The sequence below is a fragment of the Camellia sinensis genome, chromosome 8, assembly GCF_055761805.1.
Source record: "Camellia sinensis isolate YWXY chromosome 8, ASM5576180v1, whole genome shotgun sequence".
NCBI classification, from domain to species: domain Eukaryota; kingdom Viridiplantae; phylum Streptophyta; class Magnoliopsida; order Ericales; family Theaceae; genus Camellia; species Camellia sinensis.
The window spans coordinates 10,289,911-10,306,256 of NC_138968.1; the positions used below are offsets into that span (position 1 = coordinate 10,289,911).

The following is a 16,346-nucleotide window of genomic DNA, read 5'->3' on the forward strand; positions in this document are numbered from 1 at the left end:
TCAAGAGAATCTGTATTTTCACCAAATCTCGAGAGGGGTGTTTGTAATTTGCCCTTTATTTTATTTTTTCTTCTCAGTCTTTTATTTTTTTTTCCTTCCATTTATTTGACTTATTTAACCAAGATTTGCGTTATTTTCTTGCATTAAAGTGTTATCTTATCACTTAGGAATCGTTTGACAATGACTTTTAAACTAAATTTTTTTTAAAAAAAATCATTAAAAGAGCCAAATCTCAAATGACCCTTTAATATCATCAATATATTTGTATAAAAATTCAAAGTGCATAATATCTAGCCACAGAATTAGACAAAATACTCTCATATGAGTTAAAACTCATTAAATGTGTAGGTAAATTACAAATACACTCTCTAAAATTTACTTAAATTATAAATTACCTCCTGTAATTCTGAAAATTACATTATGCCCCTTAAGGTTTCTAATTTCATAACAATAGGTCATTTTATTAATAAATTATCAAGTTAATTAACAGTTTTTAATAATGTTAAAATTTTATTTCAATTAATAATTCAGGTAATATTATTGTATAGGTGAACAGTTAAAATTTTCACTTTCTCAATTAATTCTATTAAATAAAAAATTTTGACAAGAAAATATTTGTAATTTTTCAAATCACAGGGAGCAATTCGTATTTTAAGCAAATCTCAGAGAATGTAGTTGTAATTTATTCTAAATGTGTAGGTTCCACTCTATGTAAGAGAATTATGTCCAATTCTGTCCATGTAGAAGCAACGTTATGTATACAGAAAATGGCCCCAAAAAAAAAATATATATATATATAGTTCAAAACAAGAAAAAAAATTGCTAAAGACGAAAGAAAACCCATCCAAAAACACACAGATTTTTATTGGGGCTTTCTTTTGTCTTTAATTTTTTTTTTTTTTTCCATATTTTTAGTCTATTAGAAACATCTAGATTAAGTTCGTTTAAAAAGTATTTAAAAAAAAAAAAAAAAGTTGAATAAAATGTGAAGAAAATTCATCAAAGACAGAAGAAAATCCGTCTAAAAACAGTTTTTAAAAAATCAAATCAAACAAAGCAAAAACCTTCCCGGTAAGATTGGCAACAAGTACAACGGAGGCACATGGCGTGCAAGATTGAGCTAATCCATCCGCAAAAGACACTTTAAATTACAACAGACAAGTGTATACCAGACTCTTCAATCTTCATCAATCCTGACATTATTGACACAGGAAAACAAGGACATGTCACTGAGGAAACGGAGAAATAAGACAAACTCTGCGAGGTTGGAATTCTTAAAGAAAGGCTGTCCATCAAGGCAAAGCAAAACAAGAGAATCTTATGTCGTACTTTATCCAAGTTCTATGATTATTACTAGCTTATGTAAATGTGAAAAAATTCAATTCAACCACCTCATGATTATTAACCTCCAAGTAGTGATCCTAAATTTTCCAATCTATTTTGTTGTTGTTAGGCAACAACCTCTCTCCTTCATCGTCATGTCCCTGTTTTAACAGCCTATCCCACCCATCTAATCCTCTCGCGACAAACACACGCATTTGTGTGCATAATGCTGATAAATTTCATGATGGTGGTAGAGTAGTATGGATTGATAAATACTTCACACTAACCATTTGATCGTAAAGTTGCTCCAACTTAATTTTGGAATAAAGATATTTTACATTTATATATATGTATTAATACGTTCTTAATGTTGTGTTTGGTTGGGAAATTTGATGAGGGATTTAAAAAGGAAAATGAAAAAGGTTAGTGAAATGTGAATAAAACATACTTAAATTTTACATAATTTCACATACTTTTTCCTTTTCCCTTTCTAAATTCCTCTCTAAATCTCCTAACCAAACATAACATAACCAAACATAACATAAGAGGGCAGCTATATCTCATTTGAGTTGTTAGGTGGGTGTGCTCCCCATTTACTAATGAAGGTTCAAATCTTCTCCTGTTTGTTCGATTCACTAACTTAGGGTTGGTTTTTCAACCTCGAGTTTACCTTCTTGAAGTGGATGGTGGGTCCAAAAGATCCTGGGATGAGTTCTTGATTATCAAAATAAATAAACAAATAGATAAAGAGAACAACTATCTCTATATCTAGTGAAATCATAGCAACGACGAACAAAACTCTAGTTTTGAGATGAACCACGTAAATCACTTGTAACTCTAGTAACCCTAATTTTGAGATAAATCACATAAATCATGTGATCTATAATTCTTATGTGTTTGTTTTTCTCTATTTTCATATCTTAAAGATTTTGATTAGGTGTTACAAAATTGTTAATAGAAGTTATCATCAAGATTAATGGGATAAGTTAAATAAGTCTCCAAAGTATATAATAAAAAAGAAAAAGAAAAAAAGAAAGATTGTATATGATTACAAACTTTTCACTGTCAACATGGTGAGGAAAATGGATTTACAGGACTACCATGTATGGCCATCTCAACATCTCTCTCTCTCTCTCTCTCCTTGGCCATGATTCTCTTTCTCAAAACTTCCTAAGATCATGCCAAACAACACCTCAAACAACAACCATGCAAGGGGATGAATATGAGGGAACAACTTGGTTGATGGTGATAGGTGTGTTTCCCATTGGATTCTTTTCTTAACAAGTCTTGTCACCATTCATATAGCTGTCACAAATACAATATTGCCATCAACAGATGCTAAACAGATCAATTTCAAGAAAACTTTCTTACTTGACAAAGATAAAAGAAATTACAAGTAGTAGTAGTTCGTAAAAAAGAAATATCCATAACCACTAAATTCTGAAGAATAGACCCTGTCTCTCTCCAATATGATGAATGAATAAAAAGGTGATTACCGTATGCGAGACCCCTGTTAAATCGGAGTCCGAAAAGGATAAGATGTACACAATCTTATCTCAAATGACAAGCCTTACATATAGGCCAAGCCGCCACAGAGATGACGAATGAATGAGAGCACTCTCACCTTCATAAGCTTAAGGCAGCAACGATAATAGGACCAACAAACTATTCATGCCACATGAATTTAAACAACGAAAATGAGTGACGAACTTTAAAGATTCAACTTTTCTATTTAAAATAGGAATCAAAAAATTAAGTGGAGCCAAGTAATGTATCAGAAAATCAGGTACCAATGTCTATCTGCCATGTGTCTGATTTCACCATTCTAAGAAAATGCAGACTGTACTCTCAAAAAGATGAAAATATGTTACATCAAACTATTTTCTCGACTACTTTCTTCCCCTCTTTCCTAAAATTCTTAACAACCAATCATAGCACTAGCAATAAGCATTATAAAACCAAGGAGTCTAGAATGGATAAATACAATCAGAATCAAAATACATAATGAAATTATACGAGGTAATCAAAACATTGAACTAGCAAGTAACAAGATATGCACAATATGAATAATTCTTGAACACACAAACAATGTAATTCCTTACCCGTCCGATTGTTGCTGAATAGTTTTTGATATCAAATGGGCCTCCCAACAAAGAAGCACTGACACGAATACATGACAAAACACGGAAACTGAGAAACACAATAGCTGTTGGATGAAACACTTTAGTTTACAATTAAAAAGAAAGATAAGAAAAAATGACACAGATTTCCACAAGGGATGGAAGAGAAAATGCCACGCGAAATCAAAGCCCATTGGCTAGAATTAACCCATCAACCAAAAGCCACAGTAACTTGTATGCTAGATACTTTCTACATGGCTCTGACTATAAATGTCATAAAGCCAAACCTCATCAGCAATGTTCTAAAGAGCAATCACTTAAGAATATTAAGAAGAAGAAAAGAAGAAAAAAAAAAACTATAAGAAAAACAACTTACAAATTGGAATTTAACAAAATTATGGAAGGAGAAGAATATTCAGCATCACCACCACCGCCACCAGCTGCTACCAAAATTGAGTCTTTAGCTTGCCCAGAGGTGCTTCAAAATCCAAGGAAGAAGAAGAAGAACAAGAGGAGGTTTAGTGAAGAACAAATAAGGTCACTGGAGTCTATGTTTGAGTCAGAGACGAAGCTTGAACCGAGGAAGAAGGTGCAGCTGGCTAGAGAGCTTGGGCTGCAGCCTCGGCAAATAGCTATATGGTTTCAGAACAGAAGAGCTAGATGGAAGTCAAAACAAATAGAGCAAAACTACAGAGTACTCAAAGCCAATTATGACAGCCTACTTTCTCGGTTTGAGTCCTTGAAGAAAGAGAAACAATCCTTGCTCAAACAGGTAATTCTTCTGCTCACTTCAAAGATCAAAATGATTTAATTGAAACGGCCAATATATTCCCGTTTTTAGAAAAATTGAAACGAAAATGGCTGGAATACCGAAATTGTAATGCTTCCACCGAAACATACCGAAAGGTGAAGTATCTTCTCCTTGTGTTTTTGGTTTTTTCATTCCTACTTCTAGTAAAATCTCTTCCCAACCAAGCCTTTAGACTTTTTGTTTATGAGTTTCTAGTAATATGTTCAATTATTTAACTGTCACATTTATATAAGTTCTTGTTTTTGTTTCCAAACATTTTCAAATTTTTCTCTCATTCCCCTTATGTTTATGAAATGTTTCCATTGCCAAACTAACTGAAACAAGAAGTTAAAACGAAATTTTGATTCTAGGCTTTCTGATCTAATTTTCTTTCTACAGTTGAAGATGTTAGGTGATCTGCTGGAAAAAACACATGACCAGGGCAGCAAAAGCAAGGATTTGGGAGGAAATAGCACATCCGGTGACTCTGATAGTGGAGAGCCAAGTTGCTTGAAAAAAGGTTCAGACCGTGGAGCTGTAGCAGATTCAGATGGTGATGAGGGAGGAAGTGGCAAGAACATTCAGCAAGAAGCAACAGAGAACATGGGTGGCCAAGTAGATGGTTCCTTAGCATTGCCTGAAAAGTCATGCAATTTTGAGTCCAGTAGTCTTTTTGATGGCAATTCAACCTGGTGGGACTTCTGGACTTAAAAAATGCACTTCACCTTCCTGAATGATAGAAGTGCTGTACAAAAATTGAAGACCGGTTTCTTATGTAGGATGAGTCGTTCAAAGAGGTCGAGAGGAAAGAAAGGATAGAAAAGTAGACTACTCCATCGATGACAGAAACAACAATCAAAGATTTCAACTACAGCTAAACATGTGACAGACAATGCAAATTCTTTGACAACAGTTCAAAGAAAGCAACAGAAAGTGATGAGAGAGCATGTTTGGGAGAATATGCAAAGAAGCAGCATCAATTATGCCAGTGCGTCCACAAGACTGAGAATATGCAAAAGAGCAGCATCAATTATGCCAGCCTATGCATGTCCATGGTGTGCACAAGAGCATGGGTTTGTACAAATATTTCAAGGCCTGTAAATAATTGTGTGAAACTTTAAGTAGTCCAAATGATAATAGTTTTTCCTGGAAACTAGGAATTGAGCTCTGTATGGTTTACTTTCTAAAGTTTCTTTTTTTTTCTCCATGAAATAATTGCAAGGAAGAAAGTAGGATTGTCAAACAGTTAGGTTTTATTCGGATACAAGAATTTAAAATTAAAGGGATTTAATGTTCAAAGTCAAAACACAAACATATAGAAGGTTTAATTAGAATGAGAGGAGGGTTAAGTAGAGAAACCATGGGTTATTGGGAGTAACTCTATTGATCTTGTTACTTCAAATCCACTCATATAAAGATCCCAAAGTTATGCATGCATCTTGTTGAAATCTAAATTTAAAAGTTTTCTTAAATAATTCTAATTTTTATCATTTACTTCTCGAAAATAAGAAAATATATTGTGTTGTCAATTCATTCCAAAGAATACTTTGGAAATAACAATCCATTCCTAGAATCGTTAGCATGTTGCCAAAAATTCTTACCCCTAAAATTTTCTTAAATAGTTTTTTAACTGAATTTGCATCAAATTATCAATTATTAATGGGTTTAAAGTTGCATCCATGACCCCCCATATTTGTGAATAAGATTTTATTTATTTATTTTTCACAACACATCGTGAACTTTGAATTTGACTTCCCTCCTTGCAAGAGAAGAACTAAAGTATAGCAACCTTCAGCTTCAAACATGTGATTCAGAGGAGTAGTATCACTATCCACTAGCAAGAGGGAAGACATAACAAAGGAAGAATAACACTACACTAAATTTTCGTCAAACCATTTCTTTTAAACACAGAATCAAAAAATAGATCAGTCAAACAAATCTAGGGTGGGCATTTGTTGGGCCGGGCATTTGTTGGGCCGGGCTATTACTACATAATAAGAGGCTTTGTGTCTGTCTAAACCGGACCCAGCATTAACATCGGGCTTCTACATTTGCCCAAGACTGGCCCAAAAAATAATTATAAATCTCAAATCCACACATACTGTATGAAATTTTTTTTTAAAATATTCCATAATTAAATTCAATCACACATTATATTTCTTCAATAAATATACTGATATCATTATAAATTAAAGGATGTTGTGTATAAATTAAAACAATTCAATCAAACATCATCACAAATGTGATTTTCAATAAAATCAACAAAAATAAAGTATATAACCCAACAAAAAAATATATATTTTAATATATTATAATAAATTAATTAAATAGCAAGCCGAGCCCGACTGGATTAAAAGTATAAATCTCAAACCCAACCCATTAATATATCAGGTTGAAAATATTGGCTTAGCCTGACCCTATAAGCTAAAACAATCTTTTCAAACCTTAAAAAAAAAATAGGACTAGGTCAGGCAAGCCAACAGGCGGATGCCCACACCTTCCAAACCCAATTACTTTAAGCTTGGCTAAATGTATACCATTTTTTTTTTTTTCCAGTAATCTATTTTTAAAGATGCCTTGACAATTTCACATGGTCCATGTTAATGAGATGTGACCACAAGCCTTTCAAACCACAACCCTCTTCCGTTTGCGGACTTTAGGACAGACATAGCAATGGCATGAAAACAAGACATATGCAAGGAAAATGTGAAGTTTTCAACCATTTGAATCTTTCGATATGTAGAACAAGTAGTTGAAGAATTCTTGAAACAATTAAATCGGCAAAAGGCAAAAAAGCAGTTAAACTGATAGTAAAAACGTAAGCCTTGTTTGGTTTGTGTATCCCAAAAATTTTTAGAAAAAATTCTCTACAAATAAGTTTTCAAAAGTAATGAAACCAAACAAATTTTCCCAAAAAAATTTCCCAAAACTTGTTTGGTTTACAAGTTTTCCAAACAAATCTCTCTCTCATACACATTAAATCAATCACTTTTTCCAAAACTCTCTCTCAAAATAATTTTCCAAAACATCTTTTGAAAAAAATCAAACCAAACAATTTTTCGTACTTTTTATCTCTAAAACTCATCTCCCAAACTCAAACCAAACATACCCGTAATTTTTGTGACGAGTTCTAAATCCATCCCCAGTGATGATGTACGGTGGATTTTAGCGAAATCCCTTCACTTAGGCCCTCAAATTAGCAATTTTGCCATTTTAGGAAAGTTTTGTTTTAGCAATAACTTTATTTTGGGAAGTACATTTTTAGCATCATCTATTTTGACGTGTTTCTCATTTCGGCTAAAGTCATATTTGCTATATTTTGTAATTTTTTGTTTCTTTTATTTATTTTTGTGTCTAGTAAGGAATTAGCCTAATTAGTTGTTTCCTTGTTGAGTTAGGGTTTCATGTATTACAAACAAGGATGTATGCCATAGGGCAAAACAACTTTTTGATCAATATTATTCCGTTTTTCTTTGAGAATTTGTTACTTCGTCTACTAAAACAATATCTAGCCTCGTGTGATAATTTTTGCTGTGTCATGTATTGGACACATTAATCTATATGTTAGTGAGATGGGAGATTTGCACCGGTTAGTACGGCCGAGCTACTGTAACACGGGTCGTGACAAACCGCACGGCGCCGAGCTGTTTTCTCTCCTGACACGGCCCTTCGGCCTGTTTTGCACGACCGAAGATGTTGGCCGACCAGGCATGATCTAAGGTCTGACCGAGTTGTGACCAGACGTTTGGCAGGGCACACGGTGACCGAGCTAAGGGTAGCCCGAGCTAGACTGATTACAGGGCGGGACCGGCATGCCTCTAACCAGTTGGCCGAGATGGACGGACTTCATATAACCGAGAATGAGGGTAGGATGGGGGGAGGCCGGTATGCCTCACGGCCGATCAACCAGGGTGGACAGACCAAGAGTAGCTCGGCCATGAGAATCAGACTTTCGCTTCTTCCCCGAGGGATAGGTCGGCAAGATACAGCTCGGTTGTGTTGCTTGTGGTGGCGACTCTTCACAAGGACTAGGCCGGTCGTGGTACTCCGGTTAAGTGAGCCACTTGGGCCAATGGCGTGAGGGAGAGGACATCTGCTCCAAGCACGCGTCAATACCGTTGGGCAGTTCTGCGTGTACTGGTTGGAGGACTAGGCCTTTACACACGTAAGGTGGTGAGAGGCGAGCACTGCCACTTGTCCAGGGAAGGACAACAAAGGTAGTGCGCGCACAATCTTGAGGCTGCATGGCCAGCCTAGAAATAGGGGAGGAAGACGAACGTTAGAGGTAAGCAACTCGCGCCATAAAAAACACACACTCTCTCTCTAACAGCCTTCTTCTTCTAGGAGTGATCTGACTTGATCGTCGGAGGGTCTATCCGGCAAACCACCGCTGGGCAGCTCACCGTCTCTGTTTTGTCAGGTTAGACGCCGTCATGTGAAGCTTGAATCCAAGGAGTACGGAAAGCAGAGGATATTTCGCCCTCGTACAATTGGCGCCGTTTGTGGGAAGCTGTTTGATACTCAAACCTTGTTTTTCAAGCTTCTTCGGCCATCTCCATGGCCAACAACGACGAAACTCCACTGTCCGTCATCGATGGCATCACACCAGAGTCTGTTCGACGGAGAGAAGGCACCTTGAATGTTCCAGCCATGGCGGGCCTAGAAACTTCTTCGCGAGGTGCGCGAGACAAACGCGGAAGGAGTACCGATCGCTCAAAGAGTCCAGAGGGCCGTTGGCGGCGGGGGGAGTCCCGTGCGCAGCGCCTGGAGCACAAACTCAAAGACCAAGACGCCCTCATTCGCAAGATGGCAGCGGAGATGGAGATGCTGAAGCGTCAGATGAAGGGGAAGGGTGTTGTTGGAGAGGGCAACCTCAGTGAGCGCACCCCGTCCCCCCGTTCTAGCAATCGCCACCAGGAGAGGACTCACTCTCTCTCCATCACCAGGAACTATGGGGTTAGAGATTCCGACCAAAGAGAGGGCAAATCTCTCACTCGAGACAGCACATACCGTCTTTCACGCCCTTCGCCGACGTCGCGATACTCTTTCTCCACCCGTTCCAGAGACCTGAGGGACATATTGGAAGAGAGGGCGTGCTGTCGAGAGGCTCAGAGACTACCGGCGTTACAGAGATTGAGCGCCCCAATTCATTGTAGCGAAGAAGTGGCGATGCCAGCGCCCAGAGTGATGGCCCCTGCGCCAGTGGACAAAGAGCTGGCGAGACTTACAGCCACGCCGTTGTCTCCGGAAATCGAGAGTACACCACTCCTTGTCGGATTCCACCAGCCTAAGTTCACCTTGTACGACGGCAAGACGGATCCGTACATGCACGTGAGTCATTACCGGCAAGTAATGGCTGGCCACCGGCGCAATGACGCCTTGATGTGCCTCATATTCCCAGCAAGCTTGGGAGAACTAGGCCTGAAGTGGTTCGAACAGCTTCCAGAGGGGTGGCAACAACTAGCGGAAGCCTTCGTCACCAGATTCAAAACCAACACTCGAACGCCGAAGGAGGTCGATCATCTTCTGGGCGTCAAGATGGAGTCAGGAGGATCACTGAAGGCATACAACACGAAGTACTGGAAAACTTACAACGAAATCCTCGACTGCCCTACCAATCTGGCGATCACTTAATACAAGCGGGGCCTCCCAGTCAGACATAGGCTGCGAGACTCGCTCACAATGCACCAACCCACAACCATGGAGCCCTTGATGCAGCGAATCAATGAGCACATTCGTGTGGAGAATGATGCCGCCTCCGTGACCGAGAAGGTTAATCCGGTCGCAGCAGAAAGAAGGGTGGCAGGGAAAGTTCACTCGGTCGGGCAGGAGGATAACCGCCTAAACGACCGGTCAAAAGATCAACGTTGTGGCCCAAACCGCGATGACAGGAACAAAGGTCGCGGAAACGACCGAGCTGACGCTCCCCGTGATGCAGCGGAGGATGCCAAGAGAAAATTGAAGGCGCGGACTGGAATCACCACGGTCTTTAAAATCCCTATCTACCGCATTTTGAGCGAGATTGGAGGTGAGCCTTTTGTCCGCTGGCCAGCCAAGTTGGAAAGTGCACAGAGAGGTTTCAATTCAAAATATCACTGCACCTTCCATGAAGAACGGGGGCACCGCACGAAGGACTGCTTGCCGCTCAAACAACATCTGGAGGAGCTGGTGGTGGCGGGGCATCTTGACCAATACATAGATGGGGATATGAAAGCCGCCCCGCAGGGACAAACCCAACCAAACGGCCTAGCCGCCTTGGACGCGGCGTCGCAAGGTGTAATCAACGTCATCCATGGCATCATTGAACCAGCGAAGGTCTGCGAGCTTAGAGGGATGATTAAGAAAGCCGAGCACATGAGGGAAGCGCTCTCCGTCCAGCTTGCTGCGAAAAAGGGAAAGACCGAGGAGAAGGACATCCTTACCTTCTCGAGCAAGGATTTGGAAAGGATCCAAATGCCCCACAATGATTCCCTTGTAGTAACTCTTCGCGTCAAAGACTTTGACATCAAGAGAATCTTGATCGACTAGGGGAGTTCGGTCGAAATTATGTATTATGATGCATTCAAACAAATGAAGTTGGAGGACAAGGACTTGGCCCCTGCGACGTCCCCTTTGGTTGGCTTCAACTCTCAGCCAGAATGGCCGATTGGAAAGATCATTCTGCCGGTCAAAGCGGGTTCGGTCGTAAAGCAAGTGGAATTCTGGGTGCTCAAGGTTCCATCCACTTACAACTTAATTTTGGGCAGGGGCTGGCTGCACGCCATGCAAGCAGTTGCGTCGACCTTCCATCAAGTTATGCGCTTTCCGACGCCCACCGGGCAGATCGTAGAGATTTGGGGAGACCAAGTGATGGCAAAACAATACTTCGTTGCGGTAAATGGCAGCCGAGCAGCCAAAGGGTTTGTCCAAATGATTGAGGGACCCGAGGGAAATGAGATCCTTGAAGACGTAGGAAGAAAGGCCGAGGAAAAATCGGTTGAGGATTTGGTGGAAGTGCGCATCGACGAGAACGATCCAACTAAGTTCTTCCTCTTGGGATCATCTTTATCTAGCGCCGAGTTGTTAGATTATGTCAACTTCTTGGTTTCGAATTTAGAGGCTTTTGCATGGACGCCTTATGACATGTCTGGCGTTGACCCTAGCTTTATTTGCCACCAGTTGAATGTCTTCCCAAATGCGCGGCCGGTCATTTAGAGGACTCGCCACTCGGCTCTGCACCATGCCGAGGTAGTGGCAGAGGAGGTCAAAAATTTGTTGGAAGCAGGAATGATAGAAGAAATGCAATACCCTCGATGGATATCCAACATGGTGGTGGTCCCGAAAAAGAATGGCAAGTGGCGAGTCTGCGTTGACTACAAGACGGCTAACCGTGCATGCCCAAAGGATAGCTTCCCCCTCCCTCGAATTGACCAGCTGGTGGACTTGACCGCTGGCCATCAGAGGTTTAGCTTCCTGGATGCGTATCGTGGCTACTACTAGATAGCCATGTATGAACTGGACCGAGAGATCACGCCGTTCATTACTCTTAGAGGCCTGTATTGTTATAAAGTCATGCCGTTCGGACTGAAGAACGCCGGGGTAACTTTTCAGAGGATGGTGACAAAGATGTTCGCTCCTCTTTTGGGCCGAACAATGGAGGCCTATATCGATGATATGGTGGTAAAGAGTAAGGAGAAATCTCAACACCTCGCTGACCTAGCAGAAATGTTTGCCATACTTAAGCACCACCAACTTCGTTTGAATGCCTCCAAGTGTGCTTTCGGAGTCGGCACCGGGAAGTTTCTGGGTTTTCTGGTCACAAAACGAGGGATTGAAGCCGACCCATCACAGATCAAGGCTATATAAGAGCTGGAGCGCCCAAACTCCACGAAGGACGTGCAACATCTTGCCGGGATGGCAGGCGCGCTGAACAGATTTATCAGCCGGTCTTCAAATCGTTGCAGGCCCTTATTTAAAACTTTGAAGGCGGATGACGAATGTGACCGTGCACTGGCAGACTTAAAAATATACCTTTCCTCAACCCCTATCTTAGTCACATCTCGGTCAGGCGAAGAGTTGTATCTCTACTTGGCGGTCTCTCAACATGTTGTGAGTGTCGTCCTAGTCCGCGTTGAAGACATCCAGCACTTGCCCATCTTCTATGTAAGCAAGACTTTGCTCCCGGCCGAGACGAGGTATCTTCCGCTGGAAAAATTAGCGGTGGCCCTGATGATGGCATCAAGAAAGCTGGCGCACTATTTTCATGCCCATACAATAGTTGTGTTAACCGAGTTCCCACTTAAGGTGCTTTTTGAAAAGGCAGACTTCACCAGAAGAATTTTGAAATGGACCGTGGAATTGGGGCAGTACGATATCAAGTTCCGCCCGCGCACCACAATCAAGGCTCAAGCTCTTGCAGACTTTGTGGCGGAATTTGTCCCGAGAACGCATCCAGTTTGCCCGGTTGATTTGGCTGGTGCGGATTTAGCGCAGCCCATGGTTCTGGCAATAGAGACGAGTGTTGGCTCACAAGTGGGAGAAGGCCGAAGAGCGACCGAACTAGAGGAACCAGGTGACTTCTTGGAAGATGGGCTCAACCAAGATAAGGAAAGAGACCAGAATGAACCGATCAGAGACTTGGAATTGAGAAGCTCCCAGAACCCCTCTGATTACTGGAAGCTGTTTATTGGCGAAATGTGGAAGCTCTTCGTGGATGGGGCATCCAACAGACATGGGGCCGGGTTGGGTATCGTACTGACTTCACCGGATGGGCTGATTATCGAGCAGGCAATTACGCTCGGCTTCCCAGCATCCAACAACGAAACGGAGTATAAAGCCCTCCTTGCTGGACTAAGAAGCGCATTGAGAATGAAGGCGTCAACCCTAATGGTATTCAGTGATTCCAAGCTGGTGGTCAATCAGGTCTCAGGGAAGTATGAGGCAAGGGACGAAAGAATGACCAAGTATCAGGCGCTGGTACGCGCAGAGATCAAGAAATTCACCGCAATAAGGATGGAACAAATTAACCGCGAAGAAAACAACATGGCTGACGAGTTGGCCGGGCTAGCTTCTACACAAACAGCTTTTCCTAACCCCTTAATGATAGAATTTTTATCTCGGCCAAGTATTGAGGAACCAGAAGTGACCGAGGTACTTTGCACCAACTTGGGTCCTTCCTGGATGGACCCCATCATCACCTTCCTGAAAGATAGAGTTCTACCCGAAGAAAAGAAGGCGGCCAACAAGATCCGGGCCAAGTCAGAGCGGTTTTGGCTCTCCCCGTCCGGAGCCTTGTATAAGAAGTCTTTTACCGGGCCGTATCTGAAGTGTGTTCACCCCGCTAAGGTGGAAGTCTTCCTCTATGGGATCCATGAAGGCATCTGCGGCAGCCATACTGGGGGCAGGTCATTGGCTTACCGAGCAATTTCCCAAGGTTATTGGTGGCCGTGCATGCAGGCAGACGCGCAAAAATACATTCGCTGATGTGAAAAGTGTCAGAAATTTGCTCACTAGATCCACCAGCCAGCGAGAGAATTGCTCCCCCTTACAAGTCCTTGGCCGTTCGCACTCTGGGGATTGGATATAGTGGGGCCACTCCCAACAGTCCCGGGCAATCGCAAATTCTTCATCGCCGCCACTGACTACTTCACAAAGTGGGTTGAGGCTGAGCCACTGGCAACCATAAAGGAAAATGATGTGAATAAGTTTGTCTGGCAAAATGTTATCACTCGTTTCGGTATACCCAAGGCCCTCATCTCGGATAATGGCACTCAATTCGATGGGAAACTCTTTCGCGGATTTTGCGAAGAGCTGAAGATCGAATTCTACAATTCAACGCCGACCTATCCTCAGTCAAATGGTCAAGCGGAGGCCTCAAACAAGACCATCCTGGACGAGCTGAAGAAGCGGCTTGAGAAGGCCAAGGGGAAGTGGGCTGAAGAACTCCCTAATGTACTCTGGGCGTACCGCACTACGCCAACACGGTCGACCGGAGAGACTCCGTTTGCCTTGGCCTATGGCATGGAAGCCGTTATCTTGCTGGAAATTGGCATGCCAACCATCCGGTCTGAAAGCTTCCAGCCACATTAGAACAATGAAGCAGTGGCATTGGAGTTAGACCTTGCCGAGGAAAGGAGGGAACGGGCACTAATCCTCATAGCGGCCTATCAGCAAGAACTCTCCAAGAAATACAACAAGGCTGTGCACCCCAAGCTGTTCAAGATCGGGGACTGGGTCTTAAGAAAAGTGCTGGGCAACACGGTGGTCCCTGGCGAAGGAAAGCTCGATGCAAATTGGGAAGGACCATACAAGGTGACTGGTCTCGCTGGCAAAGGGGCATACCATCTGGAAGATTTAGATGGCAAAGCTGTCCCCAGACCGTGGAATGCAGCCAACCTTAAGATCTTTTACTTTTAAGATGTAATTGCTTTTATTGCTTAGCTTTCTAGACCTTTAGCCTTTTTAGCATTTGATATAAGAATAGCACTGCTTTTTGTAATGAAAAATAGCCCTCTTGTTGTTTTGTATCACATCTTTCTGTACAATGACACCGCAAGGATACAAGGCCACAATGGATGCCAGGGGCAAAGAGACTGACCTGAATGGGACCGGACTGATTTTCTCTCACCGGTATAGAAGCAGTTGGTGTATTGTCCAGCGAAATGATTAGCGTATGGTCTAACTCACATAAGGGCCGAGCTGGTTTTTTGCTCGCCCAATTAGGATGTTGGTGTCATGACCAACTTAAATGAAATATTGGTGTTTTGCCCAGTGTTAAGGCCGAGCTGATTCTGCTCAGCCAAAACGAAATGTTGGTGTTTTGTCCAACCGATAATAGCCGAGTTGACTTTGCTCGGCCAAGCGATATGTTGGTGCCTTGTCCAACTTACAAGAAGCCGAGCTGACTTTGCTCGGAGAAAAAAAATGTTGACATTCTATCCAACTCCAAGGCCAAGCTGATTTTTCTCGGCCATGTCGGAATATTGGTGTTTTGTCCAATATAAAGGTCGAGTTGGTTTTGCTCGGCCATAGTGAAATAATTGTGATTTGTCCAACTTCCTTTAGGGTCGAGCTGATTTTTGCCCGCCCAAATACAGGACTTGAAGTGTTGTCAAAGCCAGAACGACAGTGGTAATTTTTGCTCGGCCGGATGAAAATTTTTGGGTTCATTCGAAAAATCAAAGAACCGAGCTGCCAGTTGATTCGCGAACATTTAAGTTGAAGAAATTCTGATTTTAGCTTGGCATATTGCCCGGCATGGCCGACGTACCAGTTGTGATGCATTAAAGTTTGAATTAAGAAATTTTGCACGTGCAAACCGAACAGAAATAGGAGTTAAACGAGCAATAAGTTCAAATTTCATGGATCAAGGAAACTGCATTACAAGTAAGGGGCCTAGCCCGGTTACATTAAACAAACAAAGAAAGGAAACAAAAAACAAAAGCAAGAAAATAGAAAGGAACATCTTCAATCCAATTCCAGGTCGACCGTCTGCTCGGCGACTTCCACAGTCTGCTCGGCGACCTCCGCAGTGTGCTCAGGCAAGCCTTCTTCTGCCTCATCGCCAGCGCCCTCCATCGTGGTAACCTCCCGATCGGCCACTTGATCTTCGGTATCTTGAGGTGCTTCAAGAGAAGTTTGCTCGGTTTGTTGCGCGGCGGCGGCTTTTGCCTCGGCTTCCTTTTTGGCCTCCTCTATGAGCCTCTTCTGCGCAGCGGTCGTGTAAGCCTGCATATAGTGCGGTATGAAGGCAGCAGGTGGATTCAGGAACATATCAGCATCTTGACCAAGGCCAACTTTCTCCACGGCAGCTTTCCAACCGCACTGGAAAAAGATGTCCTTGATCGCCTGCACTTGTCGTTCATACGTTTTCTCGCCTTATCTTTCTCCTCCTTATGGGCATCGCGCAATTTCCTCACCTCGGCGAGATACCAGGCCTTCGTTGACTTCACGGCTCGCTGTTTGTCCGCTTCAGCTCGGTCAACCTTCTGGCTCAGGTTATCTCGCTCGGCCACAACTGCCTCCTGCGCGGCCTTCAGCTTCGCTATCTTGGCCGCTTGGGCCTTGTTCTCAACTATGGCTTCGCGCAGACTCTGTTGCACAGCGATCATGCGCTCATGGACGAGATAGTTCTT

The 16,346-nt window shown here is 42.4% G+C and overlaps 2 protein-coding genes and 1 long non-coding RNA gene across 3 annotated transcripts; 2 read left to right on the forward strand and 1 right to left on the reverse strand.

The window, feature by feature from the left end:
• Positions 1–2,595: 2,595 nt before the first annotated feature.
• On the reverse strand, positions 2,596–3,561 carry LOC145797494 (uncharacterized). Its single transcript, XR_014339027.1, has 2 exons — positions 3,426–3,561; positions 2,596–2,628 (listed from the first exon to the last, which is right to left on the reverse strand). It is a non-coding gene; the product is annotated as an uncharacterized LOC145797494 (long non-coding RNA).
• Positions 3,556–5,386, forward strand: LOC114259203 (uncharacterized). The gene is made up of 2 exons (XM_028199198.2): positions 3,556–4,215; positions 4,633–5,386. Exons 1-2 carry the CDS (start codon positions 3,580–3,582, stop codon positions 4,942–4,944), a joined length of 948 nt encoding a protein of 315 aa, XP_028054999.2. The 5' UTR covers positions 3,556–3,579; the 3' UTR covers positions 4,945–5,386.
• Positions 5,387–12,126: 6,740 nt separating this feature from the next.
• LOC145797545 (uncharacterized) lies at positions 12,127–14,628 on the forward strand. The gene is made up of 3 exons (XM_082884928.1): positions 12,127–13,645; positions 13,799–13,948; positions 14,315–14,628. The coding sequence occupies exons 1-3, from the start codon at positions 12,127–12,129 to the stop codon at positions 14,626–14,628; spliced, it is 1,983 nt and encodes a 660-aa protein (XP_082741054.1).
• The last annotated feature ends 1,718 nt before the right edge of the window (positions 14,629–16,346 follow it).